General features: G+C 37.4%; 1 protein-coding gene across 7 annotated transcripts in view; it reads right to left on the bottom strand.

Annotated features, from left to right (window-relative positions):
• SORBS2 (sorbin and SH3 domain containing 2) overlaps positions 1 to 17873 on the bottom strand; it is a 218344-nt gene that overhangs the window by 98764 nt on the left and 101707 nt on the right. For all 7 annotated transcript variants that reach the window (XM_062212711.1, XM_062212715.1, XM_062212716.1 and 4 more), the window contains one exon: positions 1479 to 1528. In XM_062212711.1, coding sequence (XP_062068695.1) covers positions 1479 to 1488 — 10 coding nt within the window. In that variant the 5' untranslated portion in view covers positions 1489 to 1528. The remainder of the gene's footprint in view (positions 1 to 1478; positions 1529 to 17873) is intronic.

Genomic DNA, 17873 nt, shown 5'->3' with positions numbered 1-17873 from the left:
AGGGGAGGGTTGCAGGTGGGAGGGAAGTTATGGGAGGGGGGAAGCCATTGTAACCCATAAGCTGTACTTTGGAAATTTATATTCATTAAATAAAAGTTTAAAAAATAATAAATAGTTAAAAATTACTCAACTAAATGAAGGATATTGAGAAGTCATCAACTTCAGTCTTCATGATGCTGCCTTGGAACAATCAGTATATGTAACTTCCTGATGTAGGCATTCTGCTGGAGTAACTGTAGTGCCACAACATGGCTTACCCTGCTCTGGCTGTGGGCTCCACATTCTGTTTGTTTTCTTCAATCTCCTTTGCCTAATAATATTTCTTATTTCACTTCCCAGGTCTAATGCTGACATCTCCAAATGTCAAAATGCCTCGGATTGATTCATTCCCAGGATTCTCATTTCTCATGGTTTCTAAGTCTTCCTCACACCCTTTCACTATCTTCACAACCCTCATCTTGCCTGTTGCTCTACACATCTATGAGTCAGCTGCATCATCGAGATCTAGACAACGTAGCATCTGTGAGGTCAGTGAGAGCAGGTCTCTGCGTGGGGGGCAGCATCGGAGGATGTGCTTGGCCAATGTCTCTATACTTGGCCTAGGGATCAGATACTAGTTTTCATCAATGGTTAGTAATCCTCCCTCTAGGTATGTTGATTATAATAAGTGTGAATAAAAAGACAATGAGCTTGATATAAGCTCTCTTCTGCTATGGGGCAATTGCCTAAAACAGCTTTCCAGGGGTCCTTGTAGATAGGAAATGGTATCATTTGAACACAAATGACAGCATTTCAATGAGGAAGTATTTCCCAATTAGTTAATGCTGTATATAAAAATTTAGGGGTTTGAGGAGGTAAAATTATAAACCAAAGTATTTCTACTATAAAAAATTCATATATACATAGAATATATCATAAATATTTACAATTAAGATTAATTCTGGATTCAGTACAGAGTTCAGAACAATGATGTTGTTGGGCTACTTGGAAATACTGTTAGCACACTTAAAAATATAAAGCTTATGACTAGATGTGTATTATGCCTACATATTAATTAAACTGATTTTATATAAAGCTTTGGCATTCCACCTGCAAACTTTGTCTACATAGAGTTTATAGAATGGCAAAGTTTAAATATTTTCCATTGGAGCAACTTGCCTAAGAATTTTAGCCTATATGGAATGAAGCGGTTCAAGTGCCTGTATACAAATGATGTAAATATCTTCTTAGAATTCATAGGAATTAATTTCCAAATCTGATTGGAGGAAAAGGGAGTAAGATGACAGAAAATTCTTCTTTTGATGACTGTGAGATTGGAGCACAAATCAAAGAAATAAATTCATGACTCTAGACTACATACCTAATCAGAAGCCCAACATCACATTTAGGATCAGCAGAGAGCTAAACTAATGATTGAGGGCAACGATGATTTTGAGAGAGCAAGACTAAAGAGTTTTTAACTAGCAGAGACAGCATACCTGTATTCATTTTGACCTTGGAGGGTTTGTTATTAAGGTCTTCAGTTTTCCTGTAGGGAAAAAATGATGCATAATTTGTTCACGAGCATGTGGAACAAAATATCATGAAGGTGTATTTTTATTTTTGTTTTTGGTGTAGCAATAAGTTAGTATCACAATAACATTAGTCTTATTTAAATCAGGATTGAATAAGGTGCACAGACCTTAAAATTCTTTTCAAGTTCAACCAGTCATTATGGATCTTATGATCATGAATTTATGTTTTTGTTTGTGGTGACCATTAGTAGAAGATTGTGGAGAAGAATTTTTTTTTATTTTTAAAAATTATATTTCTTTTGAAAACACTTATATGAATGTTTTTGTCCTTTAAACTGGAATATATCATTGGTTATTAAGTGTCCTCTTCCAGAAATTTAAAAGGTCCCCTGGTATATTGTTGAAGCCATCACCTATGTCCATGCATTACCAGGGAATATGTAATACATTTAATGCATAACCTGAAGACACAGTCAAGAAAGATGAGATTTGTCTCTTTTTGTTTTTCAGACAGAGAAGTAAATGACTACTACAAGATCTGGTTCTGTTTTAGTATCAGTCATTGTGCTTTTTCCTAATGAAGTTGAATTGTGCTTTGCAACTGAGGGTAATACATTAAAAATGGTGCTTCTCTCAGAGGAAAGTTTTTAACATTGTGTATTTGATTACATGTGAGATGTCAGTTATTTCCATGGCATTTTCTCTGAGTCCATTTTTAGTCCTGTATATTTATCCATATCCTCAGACCAAAGAGGAAGGGCATTCTTACAAGGAAGCAAACCTTTTCAGACCAAGAGCTCTGAAGAGATGTTTAACCTCTGCTGTTCTGCCTGTCTTTAAATATCCACATAAAGTTCCCCCACACAAGGCATTCACAATTTACATACACATTAGCACTCTAGCATCTAATAATTCTTAACATTTATTCCTTATGGAGGAGTAGAAATAAGGTTGTAATTAAATCACCTGTCATGATCACTTGTTGAGAAAGTCTTTTGGTAAATATACTTATTTTTTTTCAGTCTCTTAGAAGAACGGCAGCTGATTTTTCTGGCTCTCTTGTCTTTGCCAGAGCTCTCACTCACTTGTGCCCTTTGAGCACTCGCCTGTGTTTATGTGTTCTGCTCAATTCCTCACCCACTATGTTGTTTCACTATGGCTACTGAAGTTCATCTCTTGTACAAAGTGTGTCTTTGCTCATTACCACTGTGAAATTGTCATAGTAAAATCAAAATGTGAAATCCAACTAAATATAATAATATCTACCTGTTCTCCTGGTAGGGGAAAAAGGATGAAGTAAATATGATATGAAATGAAAATGATATGAGATATAATTAGGGACCAAGAGGAGTAGGATCTCTCTCTCTCTCTCTCTTCCTATGTCTCTCTCTCATTCCTTTTGCCTAGTTGAATTACTAATACCTTGGGGTTCACTAAACCAATGAACATATAGACATATAGGATGGGTAAAATCATACTACTGATTTTCACCCCAATGTATTTTTTAGAGGTATAAATTGAAAACAATTCAGGTGATATCCTCACCATGTAGTGTTTAGTTTTTGGGTCACCTGATTGTGTACAGTGTCCATCTATCCTGGAACAATACTGCAGTGTGGGAGAGTCTGGGCAGAAAGAATTCTTAGAGCCTCCACTCCACTCCCGAGTAACCCTAACATTATTGTGAATTTTATAGGGAAATATCACGGGCTGATTGACTTCTACAGTGATTAGTGATTCTGATACTTTTCACTGTCTACGAATAAAGAGGCATATTTCTGCTTTTTTTTTGGTTCTTTCCAGGATTACACAGGCAATGCTGCATATTTCTGAGAAGCTGACACTGCAGTCTTCACGTCATGTCACAGGGACACCAAGGAAGCCAGGGAAAAGGGCAGTGGTCAGTACAGGAGCTTTGAGAAAGTTCTCTTGAATGTTATTTATTTTAATCTCTCACTAGCAAAACTCCTAATATGTTATCCTTAAATGGACAAAATAAATGGAAAAGCACAGCCTCAGGGGATGTCTGTGACCACGGCCCAGGCAACTTCTAAAACAGGAAGGGCTAAACAACTTCCAAAAAATGAGGACTAGAGGGACATTCGTCAAATTCCACTTTATCACTCCTTTTGGAACCAGGCAATACTTTGTTTATCACTGCTGTAGGTTTTTAAGCTGAATGACAACGATCGTATTTGGGCTGATTGAGAAAGAAAACATCATCATTGAAGGAAGGTTAAGTCTGAGAGGGCAGAACCTGATCATATAAAATAACAATGTTTTTATGCCACATTAGAGAATTAATGATAATATTTATTGTTTGGATTCAAATGCAGATATTTACAAAACATCCAACACTCAAGAAAATAGGATTAAGGAGAACAAAGAGGCGCCACAAACCCTTGAGCTTCCCATCTTAAAGAGATGTATCTTGTTACTTATAAGTGTAACTTGTGAGGTTTTTAAACTTTGCATTGTTGCAGATGTCAAGATGTGAAATGACGAACTTCCTAATCAGCCAAGACATTTTCCAAGTTGCTGAAAGAAGAGCCTCAGTAATTGCACTCTCAAGAAGAACCTGAAACTCAAAGGCTTCTTGGGTGACTAATAAAAATGCATGATTCTATTTCCATGATTTATACCAAAGCTATTAACAAATCCAGGACTGAACATTCCCTTTAGACAGTTTAAACTAAAGTGAATCTAATCTCTTTTGTTCTGCTCTGAAAAAGTATCTTTGTGCTTATGTAACAAGCACAGATGATTCCGGAAAGCATCAAATTCCTAGAGAGTTTGCATGTTACTGGAAGAAGACAGTATTTCTTAAATTGTATTAGACAGTGTTTTGTTAAGTTGTAATTTAACCAGGGCCAAGACTATGAACACTGGCCATAAAATGCAAACTACTTTGAAGTTCAGTAGGCAATCCATAGAGCAAAGAATTCTCTGTACATTAGGGTGTCAAAATGATTTTCAATGGGCCTTGTGAGGCTGTTCTTACTTGAATTCAGTTCTTGCCCAAGTTTTTCATAAAAAGCAACTTCAAAAGTATACTGATTTGTGTATAGCCATGAGTTGTTTTATTTAGGGGTCAGAGTAGACTTTCTTCCCAATATGCACATGGCATTAGATTATGTTGGTTGTTCATGCAAGGGCAACAATACAACTTTGTGTCTATAGACCTTAATAATTTTACCTGAGTTTCTTTTGATCATAGACCATCTTGTTTTGGTGTTTTTTTTTAAATTCCCCCCCTTTTTTTTTACAGCAGCCTTTGTTCCCAAGCATACATCAGAGAATAGATTGGTATTTTAACATTTGAATGAAAGTTCAAAGAAGTTGGACCTCACAGTGAGCACTAGTGTGACTTTGTACTCATAAGCACATGCTCATGCTCACATTTGATTATCAGGCATCCCATTCTGCAGAGAAGCAGAAGATTCTTTTCTCAATTTGGGCCAAGAGTTCTAAGTCATTTTATTTTAATAGATCTGAATTTAAGCACCAAGCCATCTATAAAACTAGAGGACTAAATTTGAGCTCAGTTCACGTGAGGAGTTGCCCAAAAGATTTTCCCTGGAATAATTTCAATTCAATAAATTTATATGGTTATTTTGAAATTAACCTATTCATCATTATATTATTCAATAAACAGGGCACATAGTCTAAGTGGTAGAAAAATAGTGTAAGAGATTAGATATTTTGAGATTTTAAACACAAGAATAAAAATATGGTGCAAGGCGCTGTCATTGTGGCGCAGTGAGCTGACCTACTACCTGCAAAGCCAGCACCCCATATCAGAGTAGAACACTGGTTTGAACGCCGGTTCCTCTACTTCACTTCCAGCTCCCTGCTCATGTGCCTGGGAAGGCAGCAAAGGATGGCCCAAGTCCTTGGGCCCCTGCTACCCACGTGGGAAACCTGGATGGAGCTTTACTCTGCTGATGTTTCTGCTCAGACTAACCCCTGCCGTTGTGACCATTTGAGGAGTAAATCAGAGAATGGAAGATCTCTCTTTCTCTCTCCCTCACTCTCTAACACTCTGCCTTTCAAATAAATAAACAAATCTTTTAAAAAAATGTGATGCATGTGAAGGTTGTACATCAGATTTTCACCTGAATTTACTTTGAATGGGGTCATCTGTACTCCTCTTTCTGGATAAACTGACACCAGTGCATTTCTCTCTCTCACTCTCCAGCAGTGATTAGAAGCATCCATAAATGCTGAATGATTTCATATTTCAATTATAGTCCAATGACTTAATTTAGGTTGACATTCATCTTTCGTTATCTTTTCAAATATGTCAACATGCTGCTTTGGAAAAGTCACAGGAAAACTGCAAGTGGTTTATGGTGTCCTTTCAGTTCTGAATTTAGAAGCACAAGAATCTACCTCAACCTCATTTCTGAATCATCCCCCTCGTTGGTAGCCTATACGTGATGCCAACTCAGAGACTCTTCCGCCTCTGAGGGGTATGGACAAGAAATATCACAGGACTGATTGTTCATGCTCACAAGAATGCTGAATCCCTCCCAACACTCCGGAGTTAATGGTACCTGAAAATGAATCCTTAGTTCTCAGAACCCAAATTATCCACAGCATTTATACATATATTCTGAGGCCTATATGATTTCTAGGAATTAGGGGAAAAATCATTGCTGTCAATATTAAAGAAACAAAAATGCATGAAGATATTGATTTATTTTATAAAAATATACAGTGTTTTTTTTAAAGTATGCCAAATTTACTGATACCTGGAAAATTTTCCTGAAAAAAAAAACCCACTTTATATCTTTCAAGGAAACTAGTAGCTTTCCTATTGAGACTTTATAATGCAATGTTCAAAACAAATACTTACAAATTTTCCTTAGAGACTGTATTGGTGAGATGATTCTCTTCCTGGTGTTATTCCAAAGCCCAAAGTCAGCAAATCACGCTATTAAAGAATGCTGATTTTTTTTTGCTTTACATGGTTATATGACTTAATACTGCTCCAGAATTCTGCTTTTGTTATGTCCCTCACTTTTCTATAGCAGTTCTTAAGGATAACTACAGGGCATAGCCACACACAGGACATATATACAAGTGCATCTTTGTTTTCTAAGACAAACCCATTTGTTCAACTTGATAGTACAGTGCCAGGAAAATTCCATTGACTTCTATGATCAAAAGCTAAATGAGTTCCTAGAAGAAATAAATCAGATCTTCAATGAAGATCTTGTAAGCCAGACACTTTATCAACGAGCCATGTCAGTAACTAATTAGAATATTCCTGTAACACATAGTTGAGTCATGGCATCAGGAAAACCTGGATTCAAATCCAAGTTTTGCCCATTTCTAGGCATCTAAACAACTTATACCAAAGTCATTATCTTCTTCCAAGGCAGAGTCAAACCTATCCCTCTCACCCACAGACAGCAAATAATCCCCAATGAGACAAACTGGCATCATTCTCACTCAGCAGCAATTCTAATTTTTTGAAACAGACCTATCCCTATGGCTGAGTCTTAGACAATAATCTTGACTTTCTTGGAAGGACCGGGAACATTACTACACTGCTTCAGATTGAAGCACAGTTTATCAGGTTGTGTGTAAGGACCCTTCCAGCTCTCGATCAACCCATTCCCTCCTTAGCAACATGTGGAAATTAAAAAGGAGTTCTGCCTTCCAAGCAGCTTTTCTTTCTTCCTTAATCAGATCCTCCTCTTTGCTAAGGTTTCTGCCTCCACCCCACCCCCCTCCATATTGCGGTGAGCAAGAGGAGACAGACCTACCGAAACAGCTGAATCAAACACTTGAACACTTGCCTCCCGGCCCAGCTCTAGTCAACACTACTGAGTTAAGGGAAAGTGACACTCAAAGATGGTGCTGATAGCTTTTACAACAATCGTTCCCATTCCCTTTGACAGCTTGTAACCCACAGTGATGGTTGGAGGAAAAGAGCTGTCTATAAAATGTCACATAATGAATTGTGTGACAAATTGCAGAGTGATAACATCCTGATATGGCAGCCATTCTGCTTATTCACTGAGTGGAAATGTTTCTCCTTCTCTCTACTATTGTACAGAGAGGCACAAATATCTATTTTTTGTGTGGACAGGGAGTATTATTTTGCACGATTTCATTTCTTTTTAATATATTGGGACTTTCTTTTTTTCTCTCAAAAATGCATTTTTATGTTGAGAAAATGCTTGATTTTTTAAAAGAACTATCTTTAAAATTCAGTACTCTTCTGTTTCTCCTTTTTTGTTCTTAATTTGAAAGGCAGGAGGAGAGGGAGAGGGAGTGGGAGACGGGGCGGGGTGGGGAGGAGAGTGAGAATGAATTTGCTGGTTTGCTTCTCAAATACCTGGCTAGCACTGGCCAGGCTGAAGCTAAGAGCCCAGAACTCAATCCGAGTAGCAGGGACCCAAGTACCCGAGCCATCACCTCTGCCTCCCAGGCTGCACATTAGTAGGAAGCTGGATGGGAGGTGAAATGAGAGAGTGAACCCAGGAACTCCGATGTGGGATGCTGGTGCCTTAACTGCTGTGCTACAATGCCTGCCTCTCCCTCCTCTTTTAACCTAAAATGTTCATATGTGGATACCAAAAACCACTTGATATGAGAAGAAATCATGAACTCCAGTTTTGCAGTTTTCCTACTTGGAAACATTAAACGCTCTGATAGGAATACAGAGATCATTTTATCTGCATTTTATTTCTTGAATTCCAGCTTCTGAAAGGGGTGTTAAAATCAATCACCTTATTTTTTCAAATTCAGACATTTGAAAACAAGAGAAATAACTGCCTCAGGACCAAACAGTAACAAGCAGACAATCAAAAGTCAGCTCAGCTACCTTGACTCCGAGAGCAGGCATCTTCCTGTAAGAGCCTTAAGATGTCGTTTGAATCAAGATCACCCCCCTCAGAACTTGACAGTACAGTGTGTGCGTGGCGAATCACATGAGGTGTTAGGTGAAATAACAAAATATTGGAGGAAAATGTGTGAGAAGGCTAAACTGATTGATGAAAAAAATAAAGATGTTAACATAGGAGCAAATGTTTCTTCCTCTGCAACCAACAAGGAAATAATGGATTTTCTTTGTCCAATTTTTGCCAAAGTTAAATGGAAAGTGTTATTCAGCTATTGCTACTTTTTTCCTAAAAACATCTCAGAACCAGAAGTTAACCAGTATGTTTACTTAAAAGTATTTCCATGGCAATGGTATTTTATGAAATTACTAGAGTTAATTTTGCTTACTGTTAATTGCCTGTTAAACAGTCAGCATTTTCTTCATCTGCTTTCTGAACACCTGAGATAATGTTTATATAACTTACCAATGTCAAAGTTTATTGTATACTGTCAGCATTATCATAAAGTTGTATATATCTCAGATATGCAATGGAGAAATTCCAATTGCTATGGGAATTAGAATTGTGTGAGAGAGGGTGCTACAAGTTTGCTCTAATTTGGTTTTTTGGCCTTAAATAATACATTTTTGGGTAAAGTTTATCCAGAATGAAGACGTTGTTATCTTAAATCATTTAATATATATCTAAAGGTAATTTGACTCAGAAAATACAAACAAGAAAATAAAGGACCAATGGGGGAAAACAGTGTCTTTAAGGATACTTGCAATTTATTAAAACTTGAAACTTCTGATTGATTTTTAACAGTGGAAATTTATTATACTATTTTTTGATCTAATAAGCATGAGCAAAGCAACTATCTTCTATCTTAGTTATTAAAATTATTGCTATCAGAAATATAACTATTATCATTTATGTACTGCTACTCTCAGAGTACAAGAATCACTAGATTTTAGCAGAGAATTAGGCAAAATTCTTCATGATGATTCTATGTACTAAAAGTAAAAGTGCTTGAAGTAAAGACAGAAGAAAAATAATTTTGGGGAATATCTTCTTCTGGCTGCATCTCTTCAACATTTTTATTCTGGGGAAAAAGAAGTATCATTTTTATTGATTCTAAAGAAGGCATACAAACAAGAGAAGAATAAGTATTATTTGGATAACCATGGCAGCATTAAACTTCAACAGGGATAAGAATGAAATCAGTATGCAATTTGGATAAACCAAATTTCATGATGGAATTGAAAAGACTTCTCAAAACCCTCTATGAAATAAATACAGAGGTTTTGTGGACTGTGAGCACATGTGACTGTTTAAAAGATACACTTAAACTGATGCCCAAATGAACAGTGGGTTCGTAAGTCAAGGAATATTCTGGCCCCACTTTAATGGCCATGTAGAGTTCTTATTGCCTCACTGTACAAATGTCCTCCCCATCTGTGTTCATCCATATGCCAGTCTGGCAGGAGTCTTAGTGTCCATCCAGGCTTTTGAGCGTCCTCAATACTAAAGGGAGCCAGATGAGGCCACAGAACAATATGATAGAATCACTGTAGTGAGTGGCCAGGTGAGCACTAGCAGCAAGAGAAATTATCAGTATGTACTCAAATTTTTGTTTTGTTTTGTTTTGTTTTGGTTTTTCACCTCAGGGAACTCACCCCAAGGACTGTTAAATAATCCAAATTTATGCTTTGAATTTATTGGATTCCAGTTGCAACCAGAAGCTTCATATATTTCCTTTAAAAGTACCTGAATTTAAAAAAACACCATGATATCCAGAGGAGGCTGTATCTAAATGCTGAGTTTTTAAATCATCTGGGTTACAATTATCATCAGAGAGAATGTAAATGAGGGAGCTGATGTTGTGGCATAGCAGGTTAAGCCTCTGCCTGTGGCACTGGCATCCCATATGGGTGCTAGTTTGAGTCCTGATTGCTCCACTTTCAATCCAGCTCCCTGCTATGGCCTGGGAAAGCAGCAGAAGGTGGCCCAAGTGCTTGGGCCCCTGCATCCACGAAGGAGACCCAGAAGAAGCTCCTGGCTCCTGGCTTCAGACTGGCCAGTTCCAACTGTTGCAGCCATTTGGGGAGTGAACCAGCAGATGGAAGATTTCTGTCTATCTCTCCCTCACTCTGTAACTCTGATTTTCAAATATATAAATTAATCTTTAAAAAATAGGATTGATATTTATTTCTTTTTTGTTCAGCAAAATGCCAACTTAAATGACCTCATTTATAGTTCTTACCCATTTAAATGTTCCCGGCATTCTTCATTTTTTATACCTAATATAGTCCCTCATACTCTGCCACTATTTAAAGCTAAAACTTTCACGCAATCCACCAAAAATAGGCAAGAAAAACAACATACAAATTTAAGCTTAAATTATACATTGGAGAACAGTGAAACTTATTTCAACACAATTTTTCTTATTTCATAACACCTTGACTTATTTGACATGGTGAACAAACCTAGAAATAGTTGGTATGCATTTTGCTGTGATTGTTGGGCATAATTAAATCATATTTGATCTGATCTTCATTTTTCATTCCTCGCCTCCCCCTTTTGTTTATAGAAATAAAGTCTCAACTTTCTTTCTTTCATTTTGAAGCTCTAAGAAAGGCAGAAGAGATTTCTTCTTGACTCCCTAAGCACATGAAAATTTCCAGGGCAATGTGGCTTCATGTGTAGGAGAGGTGGTTGCCACGGAGGATGTGGTCATACACACACCAAAAAAACCCCTACAGATCCAACCTGAGTTTCTTGTTATGTGGAGTCTACTCCAGCATTCAGGGACAGTTCTACTTCAGGTCCACAGTATTTGGTAATGGAAATCCAGAAATCATTGTAGCCATCTGTGGTATACTGATTCTACTCAAATACACCCAAGGACAGCAATCACTGTTCTCTGGTTGAACGAATCACTGATGAGATGTTGGCTACATGCCGTTCCTTTGTCAAGATTGAGGGTAAAATGTCTGGCTCCAATTGGAAGGGAGAAAAAGATAATGGATGGACAAAATGTGAGCCACTTTCTCTTTTGTGGGAGTGCTAACTTCAAAACTATACACATACTGGGGAAGATGTTTGGTGTAGCATTTGACACTACTTGAGACACTCACATTCCATTTCTGAGTGCCTTGGTTGGAGACCCAGCTCCATCCTAATTCCAGCTTCCTGCTGAAGTACACCCCAAAGGCAATGATATGGCTCACATAGTTGGTTCTCTGCCACCCATGTGGGAAATCCAGATTGAGCTCTGGGCTCCTGGCTTCTGCCTGGCCCAGTCTCAGCTGTTGTAGTAGGCATTTGAGAAGAGAGCCAATAGATGGAAGATCTCTGTCTGTCTCTCTTTCAAATAAAATGAAAATAAATAAAAATTTTAAAAAGAAAATACACATATACACATGTCAAGAGCAAGAGTCAGGATTCAACAACCCAGACTTTAGGGGACATTCAGGCACATGTTCTTAGCATTACCTTGCATTTTTTGTTGTACTGAAGTTGGTATCAGTATTAAGCCTTATGTATGAATATCTACTCAGGTATTACTCCAATTCTGTGGGCCCGAGATTTTTAATTTATAAAATGAAAATCTTATTTTAAAATACAAAAGCACATACTGTTCTTTTATGATCTGAAATTTTGCTAAATCTATTGAACTTTTTATTTATTGAAATTTAGGAGCAAACCATTAAGCTTACTTGGAAGTCAGCATTTTTAAGGTCTGTTTATATTCATTTATTTATTTGGAAGGTTTAGAGATACATGGAGAGAGACAGACAGACAGAGATCTTCCATTTGTTGGTTTGCTCATCTAATGCTGGCAACAGCCAGAGCTGGGCCAGGACAGGGTCAGGAGCCAGGAACTCCAGTCGAGTCTCCTGTGTGTTGGCAGCAGGAGCCCAAGTACTTGGACCATCATCTGCTGCCTCCCCGGCACATTAACAGGAAGCTGTATCAGAATCAGAGGCAGGACTTGAACCCAACAATCACTCTTATATGGGATGTGGGTGTCCAAAGCAGTAGCTTAAACCACTATGCCAGACTGCCCCACAGAGGGCAATATTTTAATGGTTCATTTATTAAAATTCAGAAGAAGTACAATTAAAGACATAATTCTGATAGCACCAAGATGAAAAGCGATATGGATGAACTCAAGTCATGCCAGATTCCAAGAACGTCTTCCTCCTTAGCTGCCTAGTTCACTTAGTTCCAGAAAGAAGACCTACAATATTGTCTGGGTAGAAAATGTCTTTCCATCTATCCCAGTTCCCTTTCACTAGTAGTCTCAACATTAGGATTTGATCATGACTAAAGAATATCTATTTTATAAATCTACACCAAAACAAAACTTCAGTCCATAATTTGTCACCAACTTTAAAAGTTTTTTTTCTATCATGGATGGTGGTGTAAAATTGGAGTGACAAGAAATCTTTATACTAAATTGATCTTCTGTATATAAAGAGAATTGAAAATGAATCTTGATGCAAATGGAAGGGGAGAGGGAGTGGGAGAGGGGAGGGTTGCGGGTGGGAGGGAAGTTATGGGAGGGGGAAGCCATTGTAATCCATAAGCTGTACACTGGAAATTTATATTCATTAAATAAAAGTTAAAAAAAAAAAAAGAAAATCCCCCCCCAAAAAAATTGGAGTGACAAGAATCATCTATTTTATTTTTTTTGGATTAGAATTAGAATTTACAGTAAAGAAGACCTTCAAAACAGATAAATTACAGATGTATCTTGGTATTCCAAATGTTATATTCTTTTGCATATCTCAGAGGAAAGTCTGTTGAGCTTTGAAGAAACAAAAGGCTAAACAATCTAAGCACACTGTGTTACTAATCCATATTTTCATCACATTTTCTTACTGGCTCAATAAGTCATGTTGCCACTTGTGAAATTACAATAGCATGGGGAGTTTAGTGATATTTCAAATGATTTTTCATGCGGATGACAGCTGTTCCTTGCTTTGGTTAGTATTGAAAAATCCAGAATCAGGCTCACAAACAATTGCTAATCAGCCTGTCCCCCTTTCCAGAAGTTTGGAAATCGAATGTCTACTGACGAATCAATATTCTTGGCAATTTTTAAAGCTACCATGTAATAAATGTATGATTAGTGTAAAGTGATTGAGAATGATAATCTGAAATACAGAAAAGTATGAATTATAGAATGTGAAGACACAATTTGTTTTTCTTTAAAAATATAGATTACCGTAGGTTCAGCAAATAATGCCAAAATGGGTCCTATAGGGTTTTATTTTAATGAACACAGAAGAATCATTTGTACAAGGGGCTGGTGCTGTGGTGTAGTGGGTAAAGCTGCTACTTGCAATGCCAGTGTTCCATATGGGCACTAGTTTGAGTCCTGGATGCTCCATTTATGATCCAGCTCTCTGCTATGGCTTGGGAAAACAGTAGAAGATGGCTCAAGTCTTTGGGCCCCTGCACCTGTGTGGGAGACCTGGAAGAAGCTCCTGGCTCCTGGCTTCGGATTGGCCCAGTTCCAACCGTTGCAGTTATTTGGGGAGTGAACCTGTGAATGAGACCTCTCTCTCTCTCTCTCTGCCTCTCTGTAACTGCCTTTCAAATAATTAAATAATGTTTTTTTTTTTTTAAAGAATCATTTGTACAAACAACATTAACTCAAATAGAGTAAATGTTTTTGAAAGGTTTATTTTATGTAGTTTAAATATTTACAGTAACACTTTGCTTAAGAAATTAGCCTTTAAAATCCTTGAAAATAAGTAGTTAAGACTCATTGAATAAATCTAATCTTTACATTGGTATGTCTAAATTACAATTCAAATATAATTCATATTTATTTGCCATTTCATGCTTGGTTCATAATATTTCCTTCTCTCCAAACCTCACCTCATTTTCCTAGCATTCCCTACCTCACTGACTACTGTCATTCATTCATTATCTAATTCATTAATTAACTATGTTGAAACCACTCTTATTTCAGGTATTGTGTAAGTCAGAACCCAGGGTTTATATTTGCCATTTCCTTCTCTCTCAACTTTACATTCTTCAAAGCTATTTATTTATTTGACAGACAGAGTGATGGAGAGAGAGAGGGAGGGAGAGACAGAGTGAGAGAGGTCTTTCATCTGCTGGTTCACTCCTGCAACAGACAAGACTGGGCTAAGGCAAAGCCAGGAGCCTGGAACTCCATCCAGGACTTCCATGTGGGTGGCAGGGGTCTGGGTACTTGTGCCATCATTTGCTGTTTTCCTGGGCATGTTAGCAAGAAGCCACAACAGAAGCAGAGCAATTAGAACCCACACCAGCACTCATATGGGACACCAGTGTTGCAGGCCACAGTTTAACCCCGTGCACCAGAATGCTGGCCCCTATGCATCTTTTGAGAAGTAAAACAAGAGACACTTATCTCTGGAAAGATCAATCGGATCCTACCTCTACCCCACAGTTCATTTGGCTGAGGGATTTGAGTGTGAGAGGACAGTATCAGCTTTACGGAGGCCGGTACAGGTGAAGCATAGTGTGACACAGAATGGGGGAGATGGGCGTTCAGGATCGGTTCACGGTGATCTGGGGCTGATATCATCATTTCAAAGCCCATACAACAGCAGTGACCACTAAATGAATGATTTTCCAGTGGAATGTAGGTAGAGAGCAGCATGGAAAATAAAAGTAAGAGAAAAAATAGCACGCACACATGCACACCCAAGCATACAGTCACTGTTTCTGCCCAGTAGTCTTGGGCCCCTGTCTATGGATATTTTTATCTTCCTGGTGGAGTGCAAGACCACTAAAAATCGGAGGGTGTGAAAGCCTCAAAGAAAGAACCATATCATCTTTTCAAATTTATTATGCAGCCTCTTTTTAGTTGTAGCACAAACAGTTCAAGAATACACTCTTTTCTTTACAAGTTCCTTTAGACACCCTGAGTATCATGGTGTCCCTAGATGTTAACAGTCTGACATACGTCACTCAAGGAATCTCTGTGCTTTAGAAGTGCCAGGCTAACAAATTCACACCCATTCCTTCAAATCACTGGCCACGTTGGAGGCTGACTGAGCTGATATTTTGCCAGCCGACAGGATGTTTTTGTTTAGAACATGAAGCACACTTAAGAAGTTACTTGGGATTCCTCCGTACCAATAGTAGTCATGAAAATGCTCCACTCACTGATTTAATCAACACACTCCATCTCTAATTTGTGTCGTAGAAAGAAAAGCCGTGAACCCTGATGTGACCTGTGAGTGGATTTTAGAAAAATCCTCAGTATTGGGTTGCTTACATGTATCTTAACTACTTCTATCGCAATCACAATTAGGTCATTGAAAAGAAAACAAGCAGTCTGACTCTTTCCTCTTTTAACAATCTGTAATTCACGTGGGATTAATTATAACAAGGGACAAAGATCTCTGCTACTTTGGCAAGGGGGCTCAAGTACTCACAACTGGAAAAATCACCTTCCTCCCTCTATCCCATCTTTCCATCACTAAACATCTCCACATGCACCATCTAAAACAGCAGACAGACAACTTTGACAGTGACCCACATCTAACCAGATGTCCTGTGCCTCTATAACCACTCTCATCTTGGTATACTTGAAGCAAGTATCATTCCAAATTCCATGCTTACCATGCTCTCAATGAAACTTTTGTATAGTTTCATTGTATTCATACATCATCTAAAAATAAATTTCATTGCTTTTAGTTTTATAATGATGTCAGTATGCTCCATAAAATTATAATCATTCATATCGTTGTGTATTTCTAGAGGGTGTTCATTTTGCCTCCTGTATAACACTTCCCTATATAAATATACCACAGTTTACACATTTGCTCTTCCAATCAGGGGTCTTTGAGTTGCTTTTAGATTTGCATGGTTTTAAACAGTGCTGCCATGAGTATTTATGTACCTATTTCTTTTTGCTTTGCTTGTTGGTTAGCTGCTTGCCAGAGAACTTAAAAGATAATAAATTCCACTTAGAAAGTACTTTTGGTGTGCTAAATATAATTTACACAAATATTAATTTGTACAAACCTCACAACAACCAAAGGAAGTAAATGCTATTGTTACTCCAGTTTGCTGAGGAAAAACAAAAACCTAAAAACAGAGGGTACTTCAAAAAGGTTTTGGAAAAATAGAATTAAAAGATAAGTTTATTTTGGTGGAGAAAAAAGGTTGAAGTCCATGAAGAGGTTTTTCATATACACATTTTCCATGAATGTTTGAATACCCCTGGTATTATTACAGAATAACCCATGATAAATAAACTTGGATAAGAAAAATCTATTGTCAGAGAAACATGGACAATATAAAGGCAGGAAGGATAGGCAGCATTTTCTCATTTAGCACAGACCAAAGCCTGTGACTGGACTAGAACCGTTTGTGTGGTTCCGGTAACTTTTCTTCATCCCGATTCTGGATGCTTGCTCTCGCGGGGAAGAATGAGCCATCAGATGGCTGAGTCATATGTTCGTTATAATCACAGGAACACTCAAAAATGAAATCATTTCATTCAACTGAGTGAACTTATAAAAAGTAAATTACTTCATATACATGTGCATGAGGCTAATCAGCTTTTCTGAGCTCTTCCTGGAATTACCTCATCCATTCCTTCCTCCCTTCCCAGGGCACTCCTGGTCCTGCTAATGAAAAAGAAAAGGAGATGGAAACATGTGTTTCTGACAACCTTTGAGTCATTATGGTAGGGGAGAACAATCCCTCAAAAGGTAATATTTGAAAAGTGATAGTTTTTCCAAGATACAGATAAAATGTTTGCAAAACAGGGTAAAGGCATCTTATCATCATTTTACAGTCTACTATTTTTGAAAATGGAATTAAAATATTTCTTGTTCTTGCATATTCAGTTATATCTATCTCTATCTCTATGCATGTGTGACTCTATGAATCTCTCCCTTTCTTTTCTCTTTCCCTGTATATAGATTTTCAGTATACACCAACAATGAAAATAAAAGCTAAAGCTGATTTTTGTATAAACTGAAATCACTCTTCTGTTTTTCAGAAATTTTAATTCAGTTCTTTTGAACCCAGAACTCTTCAATTTTTCTTTTTAATAAAAGGAAATTAAATTCTTAATAAAAGAAATTGTGTTTTGCTGAAATTAATGGCAAGACTAAAAGAAAGACAAATCTTTTGCATTAGATAGGGATCATTATTAATGAATTTTTTTCCTCCAATTTTCTGAGTATTTGTAGTGCGATTTGCTGCTTTTTAAATGGATTTTTTAATGATACAAAAATGGCATATAAGTAGATCATAGTATGCACGTATACACCTATAGTTGAAAGAGTATATCCCACAGGTAAGACAGAAAAAATGAGCTTCTCTTCCTTAAACATCAGCCTTCCTGCTCCCGTTAATAATGCTGGTCAGCTCTGAAGTCTACTTCTCTCATCTAACCCCCCCTCACTTGCTTTCTAAAGTTCAGTGCAAGCTCTTGGATTTATTACCATAGGGTTACTACAGGTGCCATTCATCTACCCTTGTGCCATTCCTGATGCTATTA

Source organism: Lepus europaeus, chromosome 16, assembly GCF_033115175.1.
Source record: "Lepus europaeus isolate LE1 chromosome 16, mLepTim1.pri, whole genome shotgun sequence".
Classification (NCBI taxonomy): domain Eukaryota; kingdom Metazoa; phylum Chordata; class Mammalia; order Lagomorpha; family Leporidae; genus Lepus; species Lepus europaeus.
Note: the sequence above shows the minus strand (reverse complement) of the source record. Positions and strands in the feature narration are given on the sequence as shown.